This window comes from Pinus tabuliformis, chromosome J (genome assembly GCF_031772625.1).
Source record: "Pinus tabuliformis cultivar Carrire ecotype Pingquan chromosome J, CPIR1, whole genome shotgun sequence".
NCBI classification, from domain to species: Eukaryota; Viridiplantae; Streptophyta; class Pinopsida; order Pinales; family Pinaceae; genus Pinus; species Pinus tabuliformis.
The window spans coordinates 1,434,670,479-1,434,696,791 of NC_142295.1; the positions used below are offsets into that span (position 1 = coordinate 1,434,670,479).

General features: G+C 38.0%; 1 protein-coding gene and 1 pseudogene across 2 annotated transcripts in view; both read right to left on the reverse strand.

Annotated features, from left to right (window-relative positions):
• Positions 1-1,980: 1,980 nt before the first annotated feature.
• LOC149232754 (uncharacterized) lies at positions 1,981-3,523 on the reverse strand (annotated as a pseudogene).
• Positions 3,524-7,392: 3,869 nt separating this feature from the next.
• LOC149232755 (RNA-binding CRS1 / YhbY (CRM) domain protein) overlaps positions 7,393-26,313 on the reverse strand; it is a 144,170-nt gene continuing 125,249 nt past the window's right edge. For both annotated transcript variants that reach the window (XM_089379501.1, XM_089379500.1), the window contains one exon: positions 7,393-9,347. In XM_089379501.1, coding sequence (XP_089235627.1) covers positions 7,752-9,347 — 1,596 coding nt within the window. In that variant the 3' untranslated portion in view covers positions 7,393-7,751. The remainder of the gene's footprint in view (positions 9,348-26,313) is intronic.

Sequence of the window (26,313 nt, forward strand, 5' to 3'; positions counted from 1 at the left end):
TCTATTGTTGTATATACACCTTGCTTTGACCAAGAATTGGTCATTCCTCTTTGCTCTGAATTGCACAAATTGTTGCACCAAGGAATTAGGATCTTTGAAGTTCTTGTTTGTAATGCCATTTCTCCTCCTACTCAAACTTCCCAAAAAATTTGTTTGCTAAATATATACAAGACTATCCTCTAAAGACTTTCCATTTTAGTTGAAGATAAAGGACATTGCCTGGTGTCATTAGAACATAAGAAATTCTGCAAAAGAGGCTTCGATAATGAGGGAAGTAGATAATGCAACCACTGTTGTCCAAAAATTTTCCATTCTAGTTTCACATATAGAAAGCCTTGTTAGTTTTGATACATAACTAAAACAACCTTCATGCAATTTAATTACATAAACATTGAAGTCTACAAGCTCGAATTTGGAATCTGGTATGGCAAGCCTCCCAAAAGATCCCTTAGAGCACCGTTGACAAGAGAATAGGTTTTGAATCAACTGTTTAGAGTTTAGGGCAAATACTACGCATATGAAGTACATCAATTGCATCTACTTTTTCATCCCAGTGCGAGCAAAACTTGTTCCACAATATGTAGCCATGCATCATCTTTCCTTCTAAACTCCAACAATAGAGGATATAACTTTCATCATTAAGCACACTGATAGAATCACTTGCATAACGATCTGGATTTTGGAATATGAAAGTGCTAAACAGACTTAGGAGATCATGCATTTGCTGGAGGAATCGACCTTTATTATCTGGTTAATTTCCACATATGATCTGCAGTATTCGTGCAAACTAGGTGCAATAATTTTCATAAAATTTCAATAGATTTGAACCTTCAACTCCAAACTACATGTGTGGTAATTTGTGAAAGGAAGAGCATCCATCCTATAGTCCAACAATTTTTTCTTCATCACAGAAATGAATATTCTGGCTCACCCTCAAGTCCACCGTTGAGTGGCATCCAAATTTCAACAGGGTTACAATCCTCTGTGCGCTTGGAGCTATTCAATGATCAAATCTTATCCTTTCCCAAACTCAGAAACCACATTAAGGGAATATCGATCAATAATGAAGCTTGAAACCCAGTGTGCTCCAAAAGACAAAGAAGCAACTTTGCATGATGCAAAAAGCTCAGGTAGATGTAAAGCCATAACAAAACCAACTCTCAAGGAAAATGGAATGATGTACGAGACAATCCCAAGAACAACAAGAGTGCCAGAGTATTGTGCCAATGCCTTCCAGGAAAGGAACAAAGAGAACAACAACATAGAGGCAACCTGAATAATTTTTATTAGGTATAATCATCGTGTGTTGATTGATTTCAGTGTGTCTAATCCTATGTCACTTCCACTTTAGTATGGTTGATTTGGATGGTGGGGGCAAGGAAGGTGAATCGATTAAGGAATCAACATGCCACGTGATGAAGAAGGATGCAACGCATTGAGGGGTATTACAATGAATTAAGAGAGATTGCAATAAATCTAGTGAGGATCTGATATGAAGATAAGAAGTCACATTTGTTGAGTGAGGATGCAATAGGGAGACAAGAAGTCATGATCTCTTGAGCGAAGTCACTATTTAATAAAGAAATATGCGATGCGATCACAAAATCAGGAGACAAATCACGATTAAAAGAGTAAAGGCGTGATGTGATTGGGAAGAACATAGGTCACAAAATCGGGAGACAAATCGCAATGGAGTGAAGGCATGATGCGACTAGAAAAATCGTGATGCGATCAAAGTTTTCGTTCTTTTTGGCAAAACTTCACGGATCTTTTAACATGCCTTCCTTCTATCTCCTGTTCTTATTACCTCTTATGAGTTTTGGGTGACATCCTCCAATACAAAACCATACCCTATGTGTTGTCAAATAAAGCATCTCCAAAACTAAGAGTTTGTGATAGAAGTTGCATCCTGACTTGAGTTGAACATGTAAATGTTTGCAAGTTTAATGAGGGTCTGGCTACCTGAAGATTTCGGCATGCTTACAGAGATTGCCTAACATCAAGAGTGGAGCTTACCCCACAACAAAATATCAAAGCATCTCGATCATATGTTATAATGGCCTCATTGCCTTGACAATATTTAGATCCCACTTTTGTTGTGACAATTTTAATCTCCAGAATCTAACTGTCATCAATAACATTACCATTGTCATTGCTAATATGTACTTTCGTTCTTGTTCTTAGCCGCCCTGCAAATGCTCAAATCTTGTTATGAAGCATCAAAGCCGGTTGATCAAAGCAAAGACAAGAATATTCAATGCTCACCTTAGGAGCCAAAGGTGCAAGTGAATGATCTTATCCTTGTGCATTTTTAGCAGTCGGTCCATTAAAAATTGATGGAAGCTCATGCAACAAAGCATATGTGCCTCGATTAAAAGAGGGGCAAGCAACTCTGGTGCTTTAATACTATCATTGAATTCCATACTTTCAACTATAATAATTGATCCTACATCCAAGGCATAGACTGTGAATGCAACTAATACCCCTGTAACCTTTACTCCACCCTACAATGCTCTTTGGGCTAGAGCAACACCCCTATATAATGGCAACAAGCTAGGGTATACATTGGCAGTGCCATGTTGAGGGATTTCTAGAAATATTTGGGTAAAATTTCCATATGTTGTTGTCACATAGAGATCCTGTTTTAATGCTCTCAAATCTGCCAAAAATATTTCCTCTGCAGTTCTTTCCTCTAATTTATGACAATCAAGGATCTTGTGGACTCACTTTTTTAGCTCATTAACTCCTTGATTGGTCTTGATAGAGACAAGAAGGGTACCCTCTGGTCTAGGTTCTTTGTAATGTTCTTTTGTAGTATAAGAACCACTAATTTGAAAAAGTCCCACAATCGCCAAATAGGTCATGAACAAACATTATTGTTGATGGTAAGTGGGATAGAGCAACAATTGTTAACTTCTCTGTATTGTTTTTGTCCTCATCAAGTCTATTAAGCGGGCATGGTGTATCAGTGACTTGAAAACGTTCATGTCTTATAGCAATGTGGCCCATTAGAATCCCTCTGGTTGTGAACAAGTAGTTGAAAACCTCAGGCTTCCTTGTTGAAAGAATCCCAACTAAAGACGACTTTCCCACATTTGGATCTCCCACAAGGAAAAGGGTAGGTGTTTCAAGGTGCACAACAAGCATTGCTCACAATGTCTTAGCAATATTCAAGAGATTATCTATTGCACTTCCATCTTGTTGAACAAGATCTTCCACACTTTTTCGCCCCTCAATTAGTCATTTCCCTGCTTCTTTCTTTGAAATAGACTTGGCACAAATGGAAGCATGCTCTTTCCCTTTAGATACAATCCTCTTTCTCTAGAGTTTTGGTGTTTGGAATCGATTTGCAAGTAGTCCCACCTGTGTTCAACAAATTCACTGCTTTTAGAACCTCTTCATACTTTCCTTTTCCAAAGGCGAACTCAATCAAAGACTGCTCAAAAGGATGTAAGTTCTGACCACGAGGAAATTTCTCCACATATTTTTTCAAGGGATTAGCTCCTTTTGTTGAACCCACCATATTTTCCTTCCTCATTGTAGAAAAAAAGGATATCCTTCGAGGGCGTCATCACAAGGAAGATTTTGAAATGCACCAACTTCTTAATGTTTTGCAAACTTTTTGCTCTTTTGGAATATCTTGTGATGACCTTCCTCCTTGGTGGTTATTGGAGACCAGTCCCTGTGCGAGTCAGCCCAGGCGATAGAGATTCTCTTGCATGTGTTTCCACATAAGGTTGATCTTATAAAATTTGCCATATTTGTAAGAACATTTGAACCTTTACAAATGAGATTGCAGGAAAAGAGATGTAAGGATATCCACTAATGAAACTAGTCGTTTTGATCATGCAAATTCTAGACACATTATTCAAGGATGTTGCAGCAACATAGGACCTATCTTTCAGGGAAATTTCCAACAAGCCTTAGTGCAGTTTCGTGGTCATTGTCCTTCGAGGCCGAATTGAACAATTGGAACACTTGTATTGAAATTGATGTTCAAATTCGAATATAAGTCTAAGAACTGAAGATGAAGTATCGAAAGATAATGCATAAAACCTAGACAAACAGAAAACCTAGCACAACCATGATTCATTCATGAATAACACTTGGTGGTGATGAGAAAATTTCAAAGAATATGTCTAAGGCATGGAACAAAAATATCCATGAAGACTTTTGAAAGCAAGGGGGACCCAAAATTTTAGGTGTATAAGCTAAAATTTTTGGGGGGTGTTGTAGTGGCTACAACACCCTCTCAAGTCATATTAGTGACATCCATCCTCCTCTGGGCTTCAGAACAAGGCATCATCCATCAAATAGGGTCAAGGCTTACTTGTGGGCGTCCTAGGTCCATCTAGGCAGATCATCAAGTAGTCCAATGCCCAAGCTCTCAAGCTCAACATTTCAACATCTAGAGGTACATCAAGAGGTGTATAATCATGTAGTAGCTACTCAAGGCCCAACGTTCATATATGGAGGGGCAATGTTGGGGCGACAAGGTCATATATGCTCTTAGAATGACGCAAAAAACCCTCTAGAATGTGTTGGAAATGAGTCAAGCTATTCCTTAAGGAATCTTTGTTGCATGTGTGATACCGCCTAAACAAACCTCTCAAGATCAAGTGAGATAAACATCATTAGGGACATAAAACCATTGAAGCGTCATAATGGACCGTATTTAATGCTAAGGGCACATAAATACTTCGCACAAAACTTACTTTCAAATGTCTAACTAGCTCAAGATTTGTAAACAAGTTACCTCACTTATGTTAGGGATGATTAGGTCAACAAGCCTACTAAGTGTTTTCAATCCCCAAGGCTAGTGACATGTCCTAGGTAGATCCATCAATCTATAGGTGTATGTAATAAGGTGGTCATGGAGTGGGAAAGACTTTAAGGAAGATGTGACAGCCATGAGACTAGCTAATCGAGGTCCAACATCCTGAGTGGAATGATGTAAGGAGAGAGAAATCATGGAGGCATGAGTTACCTCTTTCATCAACTTGCTTTTTCCACCCCTTTGGTACATCTTGCTTTAATGATTTATCTTTCTTTGGTGCATAGCTTAAGAGACCAAGCTTGATTTGTGCTTTTCCAATACCCCTTTAAAATGCAGCAGTTTCTCGCTCATCGGGGTTGGGAGACTCAAAAGTTCCTTTATTTTAGATGAATCATTAAATGCTTAAGGAAATGGGTGATGGCTAATGAGGGGGGTAAAGCTTATGCAAGGCTTTTTCCCACGTGTTAAATAATTCCCAACCATCTTTTGCATTTTACATTTTCTTTCTATCTTTTATTATCTTTTCAATTGTATCAACCTCTAAGGCCAAGTTTTCGAGCCCTAACTCAAGGGTGTGGATATAGGGTGCTAATCTTAATGACCAATGACAATCAACTCAAAGAATGGAGATGAATAATCATGAAAGATGGGGAGTTGTAAGTATGGATTACCTTAGACACACTATATCAATCAATGCCCTTTGGTCGTGCCCTTCCTAAACCATAAGGTCTCAGAGGAGGGTCCACTGAACTAAAGTCAAAGGACGACCTCCCAAGTGAAGTGTGGGAATAAGGATACAATCATGAGTGATCAATCATTTAGTTTGCCCTATGATTCATATTAATATGCCCATAACATTAAATGAAAGCACATGATTGCCTAATTGGTTAAAGCACCTGCTAATAGATGACCCACCTTCCTTCAAGAAGAATGCTACATGGACGAAAACATTGACTAGAGAAAAAGCGTTGATATCAACACAACTATGGGCTAATTACATTGACAAATTGTTCACTTATTCAATTATGTTAGTCAATATCCTAAATTCACTAAACATAATTGAAGCTAGAAATTAATGTGTTCTACCTCCCTAGCCCCTCAGTGGAAACCAACCTCTAGTATTTTGTTGTGCATAAATGTGCTTGGGTGCTAGGTAATATAATTTTTTGGTTTTGACAATTAAAATTGCATCATATATTATATGCTCATTTCAAAGGATTTAACAATGCTAAATGTGAACATCGAAAAATTCTCCTCTAAAAAGGCCACAACTAAAAATGAAGATGACCGATAGAAACAATTATTCGAAAACTGGTTCATGCTCCAACAAAAAACATGACATTGTTGAGCCTTCATTGTTTTAGTTGGTCTTTTCTCTTGTTCTTCTGATGCAATCAATAATAAATTCTACGAGGCTTGCTTTAATGATTCGATGAATTTGGTGGTCATGTATCATTTATCACTTGAATTCCAATATGAAAATTATTAACGATATTGTTTTATTCAAAGTTATCATTATAATCGTTTAAGGTTGATTTTTCTATGGTTTAAATTTATACGTAGACACAATGCAGGTTAAGAACCATAATGAAAATATGATGGGTCCTTAATAACCCCAACATCACATAATATATTGAAGAGTTCCCAAAGGGATTAAAATAATCAAGAATATTTTGAGAGGTGACATTATAAACTCGAGTTATTTGATGCACACATAGAAATAATGTGTTTTATTTATTTTGATAATGGATTTGATGACAATTACAAATTGATTTAAAAACCTGATACTTTTTGTCAAACATTAATAACTTCTTTCATAGAGTTTCAACTTAGTGAAAATTGTTAATATTTGCTAATAATTTATTCATAAGCTTCCAACTAATGGTAGAAATAGATAATATTACCTAATTTAATTTCTCCTAATAATTATAAAGTTGAAATTCTCTTTTATCAATTGGATTCATTTCGAATAGTTCAGAGAAATGATTGCTATCCTTCCAATCCACCCAGATTCTATTCTTACAAGTGACATGGTAAACTTTGTTGTAATGGTTTCACTTTGACTAACAATAACAATCTAGCTTTGACTTTTAATTTCATAAAAATAAAAAAAAAAAAAAAACTTTTGAAAATTGATTGCTAGGAATAACAATCTATCTCTCTGACTTTTGATTTCCTTAAAAAAACTCTCGAAAAATTCTATTAAAGTCAAAATAACCCAGAGTAAAACCATTTTTTCCCTATAATATTAAATTATTATTTTAATTAAAAAAGGAGCATTACTAACCAGCTAACAAAAACTTGATAGTGTGCTGGCTTATGCTAAAGCAGCACCTGAAAATATACAGCTTTAAAAACATAAAGCAGAGTCGCAAAGTCCAAAATGCAGACATCCGAATACTCTAAACAACAATGCTGGGAGCTAGCGGGAACATAAAATATTTAAGCTAATTATTCCGATATCAGCCGGTACACCCTAATATGGTTTATTTCAATAAACATGTTACAAAACTGGATATCACCTTTTAGGTACAGCACCATGATTAGTATGTTCTCCAGCAAACAAATAGACATTTAAAAAGATCAAGTTTAACCAAGTAAACATAAGAACATCATGAACTAAAACGCCGTTGCATCCTTTAGTTTAGAGAGAGCTTCCAAAAATCTCTCTTTTAAGACAAACAAAAGGACAGGATGCTGACATGAAAAATCTCAGGCGAATGCCAAACGTAAAATTATCAACTCTTTATCGAGAAGTTCTGAAATTGCAGTGCCTATTTAAACCAATTTCAGTCTCGAGGATCTATACCATCCTTAAACAGAATAGCAAGGAACTCAATGATATATAAATGAAAAAACAAAGTAGCAGGTTGAAAGAATTCTTATTTTACAATGAGGTTTTTCAAACTTTCTATCTGTGGTTATTCTACTTGTTCTGTAGAAATCTGCACTACCTATTTTCTTAACAATGAAATCAATCACTGTTCCCATTCTTATCATTATGCTTCTTTCGTTTATGGATGTCAGCATCACTGTCTTCACTCTCCCCGTCCGTTTCCCCATCTATACCCCGCCTTCTGCCTCTCCCAACCACATCCTTGCCACTGCCAAAATTATCACGCATGACCATCTTACCTCTTTTGGTATTACAATCAACCTCTTCTTCACTGCTCCAATTATCATACATGTCATCCTTATGCTCTTTGCCTTTGTCACTGGTCTCATCCTCACTGTACTCGTCACTGTCAATGAGATCATCCTCACTATCCAAATCCTTCTCCATGCCCTTTCCTTTTTTGCTTCTGTCCATGGAATATGTCTGGCCTCTTCCAGTTCTAGCGATCGTATCTTTCTGATGACTTCTGCCTCCAGCTTTCCTTCTGTTACTACCATAGTCTATCTCCTCACTATCACTGTCATCACCTTCATGCTCATGTTTTCTACTGTTGAAAGTCGTTTCCCCATCTATACCCCGCCTTCTGCCTCTCCCAACCACATCCTTGCCACTGCCAAAATTATCACGCATGACCATCTTACCTCTTTTGGTATTACAATCAACCTCTTCTTCACTGCTCCAATTATCATACATGTCATCCTTATGCTCTTTGCCTTTGTCACTGGTCTCATCCTCACTGTACTCGTCACTGTCAATAAGATCATCCTCACTATCCAAATCCTTCTCCATGCCCTTTCCTTTTTTGCTTCTGTCCATGGAATATGTCTGGCCTCTTCCAGTTCTAGCGATCGTATCTTTCTGATGACTTCTGCCTCCAGCTTTCCTTCTGTTACTACCATAGTCTATCTCCTCACTATCACTGTCATCACCTTCATGCTCATGTTTTCTACTGTTGAAAGTATCCTCATCGTCAGTATCCCAGTCGTCATCCATGTTTCTCATCCCTGGGCTGCCATTTTCCACAACCTCGTCTTCACTATCCCAATCATCAATCTCATCTTTGTTTCTTCTGGCCTTATCAAAGCCACCCCTCTGGCCACTTCTACCTCTATCGAAGCTACTCCTCTGGTCTTTTCTACGCATCTCAAAGCTCTCCCTTTGGCCTCTTCTATTTCTACTATCAGTGTCTACCCAACCTCTATTGTCTCCAGTCACATCGTCTTCACTATCCATGGCCTCCATGTTCATTGTATCTCTTCGGCCCTTATCAGGCATGTCCCCACCACCCCATTCATTACCACCATTTGGCCTATCCCAATATCTGATTTTGCCTGCTTCTTCGTTTTCTGCAGCCTCTTCGGCAGCCCATTCATCATCTGCTGCATTTTCTATTTCAGCAATAAACCTATCTAATTCTTCTTGATCACTATCCTCAGCAGGGTGGGTTTCCTGCTCATCATTTTCATATAAAGGATCTTTATCCCCATGAAACACATATGGACTTCCTTGCTTCTCATCAATTGCTCGGAAGAAAGTTGATGCAACCTTTTGGACACTGGCCATAGCAATAGGGTCCTCAGGATTAACACCCATTCGCCTAAGATGTTGCTCTATTTGCTTTATATTTATCTTCTGAGACTCCAGGGCTTGCTCAAATCTGGCCTTGAACAGTGCCTGCACAGTAAGAAAAAAAATGTCATTCACATGGCACATTACTACAGAATATACAGCATAGGTAGAATTTAAGGTGAGCATAGGTAGAGTTTCAGGCTGATCTTCTTGTTGGCAGCAGAGCTACTAATGCTTACGGTGTTGCTAAACATTGACATAGATGGACCGAAAAAATAGACAAGGATTTTCACACTAGCATTACAGGCTTAAACTTTTCGGCAGTTCCAGGCTCATCTTGTTGGCATGGGAGCTACTGATGCTTACTGAGTTGCTAAACATTGACATAGATGGACTAAAAACACAGGCAAGGATTTGCACACTAGCGTTACAGGCCTAAACTTTTCAGCAGTTCCAGGCTGATCTTCTTGTTGGCAGGGGAGCTATTGATGCTTACTGTTTTGCTAAACATCGACATAGATGGACTGAAAACACAGATCACAGCCTTTAACCACTAGGCATATAAAAGGTGATCCCTCTGCCACAAATCAGATTGCTGGCAGGAGGGATAGGTAGAAGTGATGATCAGTTCTTTTCGTGACAGATTGCAGGGCATGAAAAGAGCAGGGGATTTGGTCAATATCTTCGTCAAAAAAGCTCTGCACCATATGCAAGTTTGATCACTGCTCAGAAAGCAACTGAAAATGAGTAGTCTAAGTTGAACATAGTAAATAGAGGTGTTTATGTGTTACAGTGTGTAAAAAGCGCATGCCGATGATATGGGCCTTACCCAGGGGGTCGCGAGTGCAAGGTCCACATAACAATGGTATGGACAAACCCAATGGAAACTTATCCACTTTGTGGATGTTATGCATATGCGTGTTTTACTATGAAAATAAACACACAAGAACATGATATCTGCGGGGCAAAAGAGCCCCATCATAGTACATATACTAAAACATTTTGTATACATCTTACGCAAAATATCAAGTAAAAAAAATGATTTTCTTAATTTTTTTAAAATTTATATTTAAATAAAATATCTGGAAATTGAAAATTAGTTAAATGTGAAATAGGAAAATGTTAAACACAAAACATAAATGTGAAAAATAAGAATGCAAGCATAATATAAATATCTAATATATATTACAATAATTAATAATTATATATTATTTATCATATATTGTATTGATGGTGATGAGCGGATACACTGAGACCAACTTTGATTTATCAGACCTTCAGAAAAATAATGAATTAATTAGTTTGCTTTAACATTTTATTTCTATACTCCAAAAGATTGGAGAGAAGCTTTCCTAAATCTCCATAAATTTGATGAGTTAGCAGGTTAGGAAGATTGGTAATGTTCGAAATATTTTGAAATTGAGGTATAATGTGGATGTAAAGGACATTCTAAGAGTGCTTTTCATCCTCCACCTTCTGTGTAACACAAGGATAACAAATTCTATTCTCCCATGGTCTTTTAGGATTTGTCTAATGCCTTGCTTCACCATGGAGCTCAAAGGTGTTATGTCATAAATATACTACATTGTTAGCACAATAAGGTTAGCTCGAACTGGCGGCTGTAAAGATCATGAATTACAGGCTTACTACATACTAAATTACTAGCTTTTACGGCAGCAGTACTATACATTTATTAACAGTGACATTATATTAATGACAACCCTAATGTCCATATTTAATGACAGCAATTAATGTAGGCTCTATTGGTATTTTTAGAATATAATACTGATGATGATGCTGTTGTTATCATCTGCTAAGACCACAATTGATCTGTTGGACCTTTATGAATAAAAGATCATTTTTAACTGAATTATGTTGTTTCTAAAATCAAATAACTTGTTAATAAGATCAGAGTTCACTTTGGTTTTCATGGGTTAGCGCATTATAGATATTTGTAGCGTGACTAATATTTTCAAAATGAAATCTAATATTTGTGTAGGCTGTACACTTAAAGCGAAAATGCTTTCCATCTTTTACCATTCTAAAATTACAAAATTTACAAATTCTTTCATTGCAAGGTGTTTTAGGTCTTGCCACCTCCCAGTTTCACTATGGAGCTCATGGGAGTTTGTTCTTATTTTAGCAATATTGATTTTCTTCTTGAAGCTAGCAATGGTAGAGAGATAATTTTGGTCTTCTTAGGGTTAATGGACACCTTGCAGTAAATCGTTTTTTTCTTACTCTCAATCTTATTGCAGAACCATAAATTCTCTTTGAAGTTAGTAGTGAAAGCCCTATTAATCGTGTTGATATTTTAAAGGGTATCCTCTTTCAATATTCCCCAAAGATGGGGCCAAGAGGTAGCATCCCTAGCCCATCCTCTCTTGATCCTTGAGTGTCTTTCACTAATGTTTGTCACTGTTAGAGGAAGCCTCTCTTGAACCTTGAGAGTCTTTAGCCAACTTATGCTTGTACAATAAGTACCTAATCACAACAATATTCTCCACAGGTGGTACAGTAAGAGTCTCCAAAAGAAAGATAGGGTATGTTGTATTCTTTTCAATTCTAAGATTTTTTATTATAAAATGCTTCTGTACTTATTATAAATAAATCTTAGTGTAGTGAAATAAATGCAGGCTTTATTACAAAGAAAAGATGAATAGTTTGAAAAGAAGAAACAGGAAGAAATTTATGAAGAAAAAATAAACAGCATTTAAGGGAAGTTGATCCACATTGAAACGAGGCCACCACTATGGCTTTATTGCCAGGTTGACCTGCATTAAATGCAGCAGCCTGCCTGCCTGCAATAAATGGTCGGGCTAACCTCTCCCAAAGGGTATACACTGTACAGACTAGTACAAAAAGGTAGGGAAACCACAATTTCACGCCATGATTTTCACATGTTATCTCTCAATTAATGTGCACTACTCAACTAAATTGCAGCAATTTCAGTCCTAATAATAAAAACACAAATATTTTCGATAATTTGAGCTTATTTAGTATTCTATAAAGCATTTACCCTATTACAATAGCCTTTACAGCATGATATCATCACTACAACATAATTCAATTGCATTTCAAATATGGAGGCACCATGATAGCCGTTTCTTCTTGATCTAGGTATGCACATAATTCTCTCTCAGGCATTATCATGAACCATAGGCTTGGATTTCGATTGATGATTGTAGCTTGATGAGCCATAGTCACTACTCTCTTTGACCCAAGGTTGCAGAAATTGCCCCCTTTGCTTCCAGCCCTGGAACAGTGCTCTGAGCAGGAATGCTCAGGGAGTGCCCTTGGGAGAGTGCTCCCAGGACCATCCCTGGATACGCCTTAATGGTAATGTTAAATTCTGAAGGTTCTTTTACTTAAAATTTTAACATTACCATTAATTGTTTAAGGATGTTTGAGGAGGTTCTAACCTCATTGGACATCATATAGTGAAAATAGAATTTCATATCCCATTTAAAATTCAGCAGACTTAATAGTTTTCAGGATTTCAGAAAGAAAGGGATTGTGAATGTTGATGTTAGTAGCTCAGGCAGGTACTTCCACACAGGCCTAAGCATCTAGGCATGTGGAAGTTCCCTACTTGACCCTTAACCTTAGCAATTACTTTAATTATTAAGTAATCAAATTTCATTAGATAAAGTGAGTTAATCAAATCAAATGCAAAGTTTATTTGCATTAGTGAAATAGATGAACCTCAACTGTTGATCTTAAGTGATGTTGAGATCTAATCTTAATTGTTCATCACTTAGGAGATTAGGGTTGTGGATTCAGTGAATAACTCAAAGTTATAACAAAAAGGCTAGGTTAAGGGAGAAGACACACACCTTGAGCACAAGACACAATCAGAGTGAGATTTCAATGATTGGGTGGAGAACGACCTAAATTGAAGTGTGCAGGGTTCGGGGAAGGTGCAAGGGGCAACAAAGGAGATCCAGATCACCAAGCAAGATTGGAAGATAGATATAGGGTTTGAATAGCTAGATCAGTTCCAGGTTTATTGTTGTATGTATTTTCCTTAGTGGGCCATTATCCCATGAAGGGAGCCCTTGTAAGTTCTTGAGTTATATGAGTGAAGAATTGATTTGCATGGCAAAAATCTTGTGTGCATGTGACTGTGAGATTGGTACTATTTAATTTTCCTTCTGCTGTTATAATTGTTAAAATCCTAGTTGTGTCTTTTATTCAGTTGGATGGATGCTCAAATAGGTCGAATTTCACTTCTATATATAGTATTGTTGTGTGGTCGAATTCCCTTAATGAGGCCGACTTGGTGGAGGAGGCACAAAATACATTATTGACTCAATTACAAATTTCTTTCTTGATATAAAAAGCCCAAGGGTCTAATAATGACAAGGACTATGACACATGACATAAACCCTAGAAGCACACAATGGGTGCTTAGACCTAGAAACAAAATAATTTGAGCATGAAATCCATGCTTATAAATAATAATTTTCCTTTTCTTTCTTTTTGACAAATACATAAGAATTACATTATGTCGTGAGCTAGAAAACGACTATGAACACTGATACAAGTTACATTTCTGAACACTCCCTCTTAACTAGGGAGGTATTCATACTTGTTCAACCGGTACAAGGTTGACCTCAATTTGAAATGTTCCAAGAAGAGTACAACTACACAATGCTAGGGATACCAAAACTGCCAAGGTATCCTCCGAACAGGGACTAAGGTGTCATCAAGGCAGCATCCCACAATAGGTACCATCAGGCTAAAACCCTGGTATCAATCCAACTGATATAGATAACCATCTAGGTCCCCATGCCAAGAAACCAACCTGCACAGGGATCTAGGTATCATCAAGGTCAAACACTAAAACAAAGCTCCATCAGACCAAGATACCCTTCCACACCGGGATCTAAACATCATTAAGGCCAAACTATAACTAAGATCTCAACATCAACTAGGCCAAGATGTCCTCCCAAGTACCATCATACGGGCAGCTTATGGTACTTATCTCTCCCTTTCAACCAAATCAAAGATATCCACCAATCCAAATATACAAACTTTTTAGGGAGAGATCAACACATCAGCTACTTGTTCATCCATCTGAACATACTATAGCCTCACAACCCCAATCACTTCCAATATATTGGTTCTTATTATCGATATGCTAGCACAATCTCTGGGGTCCTCAATCATTTTGATGTTGCTTAGTTCATCATAATATCTAAACAAATATTGAAGGAAACTTCCTTCTCCAACTTCTTCAGCGGCACCAAACTCAACTTCAACACTTATCAAAACAACCAAGTCTTGTTCACGACCTCATCAAACACAAATAACCATTAGTAGTGCTTCAACTCTTCTCCAATCTCATTCTCTTCTTACTATACGTATAACTTAACACATCATGTCATTCTATTCTTCTAGCTACACAGGTTCTTTCTTTTGCATCATCATATAATTGGAGAACTTTGACCTTCCAAAACTTCATTCTTTTATATGGCAACAAGGTCATCATTCAATTAATGTAAACTTCAAAGTCATCAGGGCTTTTGCAACTCCCTTGTTCTATCATGCTCATCATCATAAGGTTATCATCAAGTATGAGGTAGGCATACCACTTTACAACTTCTTGCAAAGTATGTGCCTATAAATCTCAACGTGTACAAAAGGGCACACAAATATATATGTGCAAGAGCATGAAATTAACTTTATCAATAACATGTTATCACAACTAGGGTTATCAAAAACTTTAAACAAGAAAATAAACCTTAGATATTCAAAACCTAAACCTTGTTAAGGTTTCGATTATACGGAAGCATTTACACCTAGGGTTACACTTTTATGCCCTAGACTCTTACAACAACTATTGCTAGGGTTTTCTCACAAACCTTAGATATTATCCTCAAAACTTTAATATTAAATCTTCAACAAATAAACCATGTTAGGGTTTTAACCACAACGAAAGCATCTAGGGTTTCTCTTTCAAGTCCTAGAATCTTATTTCAACTTTTACTAGGGTTTTTATCATAAACCCTAGATAATATCATCAAACCCTAAAAAGCTAGGTTTTTATCATATGCCCTAGATATCATCAACAAACCCTATTCAAAAGGCTAGGTTTTTACCAAATTGAACAAATATCTTATTAATCAAACACCCTAGCAATATAAGAATCTTCATGATTCTATAGTAGAACCCTAGACATGAGAGAGTCATTAATATAAAGTAACTTTAAAGACAAAAGGATTGTGTCTTCTTATATGATGAAGACTTGTTTCAAATCTTGTAATCTTATACATACCTTTAGTTCCTTCCTTTACAAACCTTGTAAGGCTTCCTCTTGAAGGGCTCCCTCTAAATCTAGCCACAATCATTTCTTTTATCGACATTCCTGCAAAATTTTCTTTCCAAGGAAAACACAAGCTTTTGTGAAAAGGTGGAATCCCTCTTGATTTTTCATCAATCTAGTCTTGTGAGGGATTTTTTCAACTTATCAAAACAACTCAAGAGCTTTCTAACAAAACATATTAGATCTACAAACCCTAGAAATCTAAAATAAAGATTGATCCTATTGTCAAACATAAGAGAAACTGTAAAAACAATAACCTATACTATAAGAAAAGGATATACAAGGGATAATATCCCCAAAGACTTAATAGAATAAGTCTTTGACTTCAAAGTCCTTAGTTTTGGTCTTCTTTGGAGGAGCTTCATCAACTGTAACTGTAGCTTGGTCTCTTTCTCTCTTCTTGTTCTTTGGATTATTGGGGCATTGGTTCTTATAATGTCCCATCTTGTGACAATGATAACATTCTATTTTGGAAAGGTCAATCTTCCCATGATTTTTCTTTGACCCTTTAAATTTCTTATTTCCTCCTTTCTTCTTGAAATGAGCAAAGTAGGAATTTGAGGTATTTTCTTCATCTTCTTGCTTACTTCCTATCAAGGAAAGACGAGCTTCTTCTTGAATACAGGCAAACCACATTTCTTGAAGGAGGGAGAATTTTTCCAATTACTAATTCCAACTGCAAAGGCATTCTAAGACTTTGGTAGTCCTAGAAGGGCAGCAATCACAAGTTCCTTATCAAGGATTATTTCATCAACTGCTTGTAGTTCATCTCTTATACGGGTAATTCTTACAAAGTAAGAAGACACTGTATCATCTTTGGTCATTTTGACAGTTTGAAGTTCATTCTTTAGACTTGCCACTTGTCCAATATTCTTGATTGTAAATAACTTGGATAGAGCATCGTACATTTTCTTTGAAGTATCTAGAGTGGATATGTAGGGAATCAAGTTGTCTTTAACTCCATCCACAATTAGGTTCATGGCTATAATGTCATTCTCCTTGTACTTCTCCTTTCCAACATCATCTGTAGGTTCCTTGACTTTTCCTTGTACTAATTCCAATACCTTATTCCTTGTAAGGATAAGGTCTGTCCCTATTTTCCATGCTTTAAAGTTAGAAGCTCCTTGAAATTTATTCTCGGATTTCATTGATGAGGCCATAGGTAAGCTTAGCAATGTTACTCTTATAAAGGAGTCTAGATATCCTTGTAGCTTTCTTCTTCAAGTTAGCTTATTACCTTTCAAGACTTATAAGATCTTTCAATACATCCTTTCGGAGTCCTTAAAAGGTAAAATAGATAAGACTTCACTTCTCCTTATGGTCTACCTTAAAAACTTCTTGAATCCTTCCTTAAAAAGATGAGGGCTATTAATCTTCAAGCTGCCTTTTTCCTTCTTCATCATAGCTCTGATACCATGTTAGAAAATAAAAAAGGCAAAAATATTTTCTTATCTTGATAATTACTTGTGATTTCTTTGTAATCTTATTAACTTCTTTTATGTCTTCTTTTATCTTCTTATCATCAAGAAACTACCAAAAAATTAAATGCATGAAGATCAAAATAACAAGGAGACAAGATGTAGGCTCTCAACTAGGGCAAAACCCCTCTTCTAGGGGAAAACCCAAAAATTCTTCTCTTCCTTTAGAACCAAATCAAATGAGACAACCAAGACCCTTTGACCAAGACAAATATCTCCTCCATCCACCAAGTCAGCCTCCCAACAAAGTCCTTTCAAGATGATAAAGATCAGCTTCTTGTCAACAAGAGTCAACCTTCTTCAATGTTGCATCAATCACAAATTTTGGCCTCTTGCAACAAAATTTCGGCCTCTACTGTAGACCTGCAATTTCGACCTCTTCTTGCAACCCAAAAACTCGCACATGTGAGCTAGAGACAAGAGAAAATGAGCTCCTTTTCTTCGCTAGGGTTCTTCCTTCCTTCGCCAGGGTTTCTTCTCCTTCAACTCACCTCGTTTCTTGCCTTCACACTCCCTTTTAATTGCAGATAGAATTCTTGTTGGATGGATGCTCAAATAGGTCGAATTGCACTTCTATATATAGTCCTTCTACGTGGTCAAATTCCCTTAATAAGGTTGACTTGGCTTCTCTTGAGGCTTACTTGGTGGAGGCACACAATACATTACTCACTCAATTACAAACTTCTTTCTCGATATAAAAAGCCCAAGAAGGGACTATTACATAATGACAAGGACTATGACACATGACATAAACCTTAGAAGCACACAATGGGTGCTTAGACCTAGAAACAAAATAATTTGAGCATGAAACCCATGCTTATAAATAACAATTTTCTTTTTCTTCCTTTCTGACAAACACATAAGAATTACATTATGTCATGAGCTAGACAACAATTATGAAGACCGATACTAGTTACATTTCTCAACACAACTGGATGAGTTTAACATCAAGTTCGAGGAAGCCTTCTCATTTGTCTCCTATCTATCTACCAACACCATTACAAGGAGTGCTTGGTACTTGGATAGTGTTGTATCACGCCATATGACAAAGGCATTGGAGCTATTAAGCAACTTGATGAAGAGTGACTCACATTTACATGTGGACCTTGGTAACAATGTATGATATGCAGTGAAGGGGGTTGAAACCATTAAGCTCCAACTTGAGTCAAGAGGGGTGTTGGAAGTCAAGGATGTGTCATTGTGTTGATTGTACCAAGATTGATGAAGAATTTTCTCTCAGTCTTTGTGATCAAGGACAAAGGATATGTGGTTATGTTCAGAAATGGGCAGGTGCTCATCTGTCTAGAGGAGTTTATCCTAGACACAACAGTGGCCATTGAGGTTAAAGAGAGCAACTTATACAAGATTACAAGAAAAGTTGATTTGGCTTTGATACATGATAGTGAGAACCTGTGTGAGATATGGCACAAGATGTTAGAACACTTGCACTACAGGGTGTTGCCGATTTTGAGGGAGATTATCAATGGTTTCCCAAAGTTCAACATTGAGCGGCAAGGTGCATGCAAAGGGTGTGCACTTGGCAAGAATGCCAAAGTTGCTTTTCCAAGTAGTGAGAGTAGTTCCAAGGGGATCTTTGATCTCATTCACTCAGATGTATGTGGGTCGATGTCAGTGGTATTAATACAAAATGCATTGTTGCCCACCAAAATGTGGGTAACCGCATAGGAGAAAAAATTTCTTCTTCTTTGGGATAATCAACTAGACAACAACCCTACATTGCTTAGTACATGATATTAGACCATGATCCTCCACTATTTGCATCGGTCAGGCACCTCTCACCATCTGACATACCTATTGATGGAAGGTGGGTCATCATTTGACACGCACTTTAACCATCTTGCAATCCTGTGTTTTTACTTAATGTTTTGGGCATTCTAACATGGATTAAGGGTGATTAGAGATCTACATGATTGACTAATCTTGACTGTAAACATGTTCCCTCACTTTACCAAGGAGGTTAGTTTTTTACCCTAGTCTAGTGGGACCTCCTTTATGGCCTTGGGATTATAGGAGGGGCACCACTTGAGAGACTTGTATTGAAGTAGCATCTCCAAAATATTCCATACCACTTTCCATCATTACCTAGATTTTATCTCCACTCTTCGGGCTCGTCATCATTGGTTCATTGGGATTGACACTCATTCTCATCCTTAAGTCTACGCTGAAAACTTTTCCTTGGAGGTTGATGCAACGAAAAGAACATTAAAATAATAAAATGGCCACAATGAAAAAAGAAAAAGAAAAAAGATGGTCGACACATTAATTAGTGTGTGGGCAAAAGCCTAGCATGAGCTCTAGCCCCCTCATTAGCCATCACCTAGTTCCTTGAGCACTTGACGCTCTATCACATAATAAAGGAACTCTTGCATATCCCAACCCTAATGAGCAATAAACTGACTCATCATTAAGGGGTAAATACACTGGTTTCACTCCTAGTTGCTAGGCCAGCCAATAGGCTAAGGATCAAGACCATGCAGGAGCGTTAGCCACTAGTAAGACAAAAAAGTTGGTGGCCGGAAATGTACAAGAAAAGGCCAATGTTGGAAGAACACCATTGCCATATGTTGAGTGGCTGCAAAGTAGACAGGATTGTGTAGTCACGAGGGACAGAAGCAACCACTATTACCGAACAATGTTAGTGGTGATGTTGTAGGGAGTCGAGGAGCAACTAGCTGTAACAAGATTTAGGGCGACCGCCAATGAGCTAGATCTTAAGCAATCGTACATATGACAAAGTAGAAGCCGCAACAAATTATTATTATCTTTTTTTTGGGAGGGGGCGTACAACATACAATGTGTACATACTACGTACAACACCAGATCCATACAAGTATAGGAGCCTGTTACCACTCAAACCAGCAGGGGACCTAAAGGGGTTCCTAAGAGGGCAATTGCTAGGTTAAGGGAAATGGTGGAAGCTTAGCCCACTGTCACCACAGCTAAGTCTCCTTGCTCTTTACGGACTTTCACCGATGGGCGGAGTCCCGGTGGTGTAGGGATCACTTGTAAAGTATATGTCAATGGATAGGTAAGAAGTAACCCTGAAAACCCTTTCCCAAGGATAGAGTGAAGAATGGAGCTTGCTTGCTCTTTAAGCAAGGGACTTGGTCCACCAGGGATAAGGGGTGAGGATTGGAGGGTTGAGGAAGAAAGGATAGGCTTATAAACAAGGTTCTCAATCCCTATAGTCCCTGGGAAACTTGGATTCCCAAATGGCCCTTGACAAATAATCTTTATTTAAAAGTGGGACCACACAGGGCCAAGTGGACTGACCCAGGTTCAAGGATGGAATGTAGCAACCAATGATGTTCTTATCTTGGACAAGGTGAGGGGAAAGGACCAAACAAGAATATTTACTTCAAAAGGTTGAATTGATCCTATTGAGGTCTAGCCTTGGGGATGCCTAGGCAAAATTCAATCATAGAGTTGGGGCTTAGGATGCCCGAAGATTCCACCATTAGAATTGCCTCAAATTTGGAGGAGAGGGAGGGGACCCACCAGCGCAACAGCCTATAGGAGATCGAAGTTTTTCCTTGGGTCAATTCTTGGGAAATTGATTCCCTAGGTGACCTAATGGGGTTAGACTTGGGTAAAAAGGGGAAAATGGTAAAAAGAGGGTTAAAATGATCACCCCTTTAAGGGACCAATGCCTAGTTCACTTGGGGATATGGAGTCAAGGATAATGATGAGTAAGAACTTGGTTTCTTGATCAAGGAGGCTCGAAAAGTCAACTTCATCCAATGTTGAGAAAGAAAAGAAAAGTGAACTTCAAGCATTTATACTTCAAAGAAAATATTGCAAGCTTCTCGAGATAAATAATCTCTAGGACATTTCATTCATAAAACATTGGCCCATACATTAAATTAGCCAAAACATGCTCAATTCCAAATTTCAATAATGCAGCAACTAGCCCTAATTTTAGCAGATGCAGCAACAACAATAATAGCATTAAAATTTACTTACAACGTTAAAGAGTATATCCAACTAGCATTTCGTTTGCACAATAAAGCTCCAAGACAGGAGAAATAGCCCAAATCCATACATCAAAAGTCATCCATCTCCAAAAAATATACACCAAGGAAAAAGTGTGAAATTCTCTATGATTAGAGATATCCCAAGTAAAGTGATGATCCAAATGAATGTATCTAACATCAATATATAGCCTCCTAAGGAGTTCGAATTAGCTTATGGGCCTACATTAGCCCATAATGATAAAATAATGTGCAAATAAAACCCCTATTGGTGACAAGCCCACCAAAATAGCTCACAAGTGGAAAAATAAGCCTCACAAGGTGCCAAATAATAATATGTACATGTCATGGGGCCCTCCAAAGGCCTAATAATGTCCTGAAGTACCATACTGAGGAATAAATTCCTCGGAATATGATTGACAAGGGGTTGGCCCCTTGTTCTCCAAGTAGTAGACTTGTGGTGCTCCCAGTGGGTCTGAGGGCACATAAATTACCTCATGGGTCTCCATATGAATCGGAGATTCCTGTAGATCCTCTGCAACGGTCCGAGTGGTGGATGAATGTTGCCATGATGTCTTACAAGTCCTGGGACACCTGCCAAGAGTGTGGGGCTCCTGTGGGGACTTGTTGGGCATAATGTACCAAGCATATCACCATCATCCCAAAATTGGATAGCTAGTAGTCTCTGAGCATTGATGAAGATCCGTGGAATGATGTTTGTTGTTGTGGAGGTCAATGGCTCTCTATGCACACCCTGTATGTGTCAATGTAGACCTCTAGGGTTAGGATCCCGTATAGGGAGATCAAACCCAAATGGAAACCACTTGTAATCCTGCATAAGATCCAATGTGTCCCCTAGGCTTCCAATACAATCAACCATTAAAAGAATCAGGTTAAAGAGTTTACAAATCATGGATAACCAAGTGGGCACTTCATAATGGCATGCCCTTCCATAGTGGGCTTTGGCATGTGCTAGTGTCTCCAAGCTCCAAAGGGGGTTAACCAAGTACCTTATTAGGTGGTTTCAACCCTTAAAGGGGATGGTATGTCCAAGGTACATCCCTCTAATGGGGTGGCAAGTGATAAATAAGTGGAATGGAATAGGGAATGAGAAGGGCAATCCTGGGCCACATATTGGGGCATAGGGTTAGCTAGATAAAGGGGGAGCCCACACCTGGGTATGTAATGTGTACGAGGGAGCAATCATGGTACATGAGGTGCCCCGGCCTTGATTTTTCAACCCTTCTTTATATGCCTTTTGCCTTTTATGATTTTTCTTTAATTAACTGCTCGAGGCTCAAAGGACAAGAGCATGATGTATAAGATATAGCAGTGATTACCCCTTTTTAGGTAGGGCAGTTCATTGCCCTCCAGGGGTTCGGACAATAATGGGTTTTTGAATGATAAAGGGGGCTCATCTAGGGCCTATGGAACTAGGGTGATGGCCATGGATTGAGGTAGATCTCATGCATTGGCTTTTGCCCACGGGCTAATTATTTTGTCTCAGCGTTCTTTTGCATTTTGTGGTACAATTCCCTATTAAATGTGGCCAATTATGCTTTTTTTTCTTTTTCTTTTAATTGCTTCAACCTCCGAGGCATCATTCTAGCCCTGACCCAAGGTATGGTCAAGGGGATAGGGAGGCTGGCCCTATGTGGACCAGACATGGGAATGTGGACCCAGGTGGGAGAAATGATGAATGGGGTATAGTGAGTGGAAATGGAGTAATATATGCGGATAAAGGAGTGGGACCACGCACCCAAAGTCGGGGTTTCCCAAGTAGTACCACCCTAGAACCAAATGGTCAATAAAGGAGATCCCACGAGACTAAGATCCAAGGGTAACAACCAAAAGAGATCAAGGGGACAAGAGCACAAACTAAGCCCACCCTTTCTACCAAATCCCCCCATCAATCCATACCCAGAAGTATCCATGATAAGTAAACCCAATACTCAATTACCAAATGACAAGACATACCTTTAGATTTGGGAGGCCCACCTTCAAACATATGATCAATACAGGTGAGTGAGGGACCACATCGCTGGCTCGGGTGGCAGAGAAATGGCACAACAAGCTAGTAGGAGGCTGCAAGGGGCTGCTGGCTACCGACTAAGGCTCATCATGGAGAAAAAATTCTCCTAGGGATATCACCCATGAAGTGGTGGGTAACACAGCCAAAAATCAGTTGTACAGTCATACGGATCACAAAACAATGCAAAGTGCAGCCAGGGCTGCAAGATCATGGGTATATCAGTAGTAGCTAGTGCTAGTGCAACTAGTAAGTGATTGGTAGAGGTTAGTCTTCAAAGGGAGAGAGGGAGACCATACTGATCAATTTTGTGCCTGTTTCGAAGGATCGAAACATAGATCCACGAGATCTTAGCGAATCTATAAACCAACAACAATTTCTTTTGTTCTTGTGGGTGCTAGAAGGACTTAGCACAAGGCTGGAAATTATCAGATCTAGAAATGGTAACAACCGGTTTGAGGTTCAAGGATAGGTTGGAGGGAGTGTCCAACTTCCCACCATGGAAGGCAAGGGTTATCTTGTTGTTGAAGTAACATGATCTTTAGGAGTTTGCAATAGATCTAGTAGATAAGGTTACTCATGTGACGAAGGAGATTAGAGCCCAAAGGACTATCATGAATGCCATAAAGGATCATCTGATCCCGCACTTGGCAGGGAAGAAGGCCACAAAGATGTTCAAAGTTTTAGCGAACTTGTTCCATGTGAAAATTTCGGCACTACAAAATTATTCTGCAACTCAGAAAATTTCGCTATGAAATTTTACTGCAGCGGCAGGAAATTATTCTTCTAAATGTAAATTAATTAACAGTTTGTTTGCCCATACAAACAATGAATAATTCACTACTGCAAACTTCACAAATAAAACTGTGGAAGAAAAATAACGCTACAAACTGAGAAAATTTAGCGCACACACAGAAAATTTACACAGTTATTTTTTGACAAATGTCCCTGGAAAAACCCAACTTGGGAAAACCAATGCAGCAAATGAGGGTTTTATTATTATGCAACAGTGAGAAATTATGAGTACAATAATCTGGATGCCAAAATCTGGCTATACAACAGAGAAAATACTGGCAAAAACATCTAGAGGGAAATTACCCCCACTTCGGGCAATTCCTACACTGGACTGCCTCTGAAAATCAAGTTGTCCAACTAGGTCTGCACAGGCCCTACATCAACTTGAAGCTGCCTGCTGCAACTGCATCTCGAATCGTTTGCTAATCAAGTCGTCCTGCCTGTTGCTGGCTGGGAAAATTTTTCTTTGAAACTTTGGGAGTGGGACTCCTTCCCGGCCTCTGAAACTGAAGACGTCTTCCCTTCTCAGCCAATGGAACTGCCTTTTGAAGCTTCTGCGCTAGGACTGCGCAGCCTCCTAGAGAAATTTCGGCCTCTCTGCAAATGCACTCGCTGGATCTAGAAAACTTCCTCTAACCTCACTATCCATGCCCCTCACTGTCTTTGCTTCCCTATTGAAGCTCGAATTCTTCTAGCACTGCTAGCTCTCTGAAAATTGAACCCTCTAAGGAAATCGAACTCTCTAGGGTTCTTATAAGTGTATTCTCCAAGCTCCCGTCGACTTCTTATAATCTTTTGTTGGAGCACCAACACCAAGATTAAAACTTAATCGAGGGCCAAAATCATATCATAGTCGATCCATGTGAGTTTCTAGAGAATTCTCACCTTGAATTAATTAATTTTGATTAATTAACCAGTTTTCCTAAGTTTAGACTTAAGAAACATTAAAAAATAGGTTAATAATCTAATTAAGTCCTCTCTAGGTGGAATTTCCTGAAAAGATTTCTAGGTTATGGAGATCTCAAGTATTCTAGCCCCTCCACCAAGTTTCTTGACTAGAACACATTTGATGCTACAAAAACTAACACTCCAAAGTGACAACATGAACAAGAAGATGATCTTGAGAAACAAGCTTAGATCCATCTAGACGTCAAGGTCTGGTAATGTTATCGATTAATTCACAGGGATCACCCAAATACAGCATAAACTTGCAGGCATTAGGGAGAAAGTGGAGGATGTAGAGCTTGTGAATGTGGCACTGAATAGTTTTCCCAATTCATAGGAACCATTTGATAAGGGGATATGTGCTTGGGAGCACCTTCCCAATTGGGAGAAGCTTTGGGACACTTGCATTTAGGAATCACCTTCCCAATTGGGAGAAGCTTTGGGACACTTGCATTTAGGGAGAGACTGAGGAAGAGTCTAAGGCTAGAAAATAGATGGAGAAGAGAACTTGGCCTTGGTCAGCATGGCTAAGCAAGAGAAAGGGAAAGGTTTTGTTGTCGCACAAAGTGTCCAGGCACCGCAACAACACTCAGAGTAAGGGCTGTCACTCTAATCCTTACTAACTCTATTTAGACTCTCTCCTAGACAAGTCAAGGGGAGTACTCCCTGAGGGTAAATGAATGAAGGAAACCTGTGGAACACAGGCTCTAGGAGACTTAAAGATGAACAACTTGATGATTATAAAACAAGTCCTAGTTAACCGAGATGGATAGATCCAATTAAGACGAATGCAACCACAAGATAGAAATGATTTTAGACCTGCGTCTTTATATTCAATTAACCATAAACTAGATAAAAACAAGTTATCCAGAGCAATTTATAAATGTGATGAAAGTGACGATCATGAACGATTAAATGTAAATGCCCAAAACTTTATCATGCAATATATTCTAGCAATTAAATACAATGAAGAATTATGAAAATTAACTGCTAAGCAATGAAAAATCATTTTCTTCAATAACCCAGATCTAGAATTTATCTTTCTCCTATAGTCAATCTTTAGATATGATTCTAAAACATTAATCGCACTTGACAATAGAGAAATCACTACCACAAAATTTAAAATTTTACACTTAACATACAAAAAGGCACCAAGGAACTTCAGATTAGAATTTAATTATCCCTTAGGTAAATTTTTAATGTGCTAAGCTTACAATGGCAAATGTTTAAAAGAAAAGAAATTTATGGGACCAAAAATAAAAAATCAAAAGAACTTAATTAAATTTAATTTTTTTATGGGCCATAGGCCACATAAAAATTTAATTTTTTTAAATGTGAGAACTTAAATTCTCCTTTTGATTTATTTCATTCGCAACTCCAAAGTCACCAAAAAAAATTAAATTTTTTAATTTTTTAGATTTTTAATATTTTTTAAATATTTTTAAATGTTTTCAAATGAAATCAAAAATGAAAAAAATCAAAACACAACTCTAAGTCATAAGTA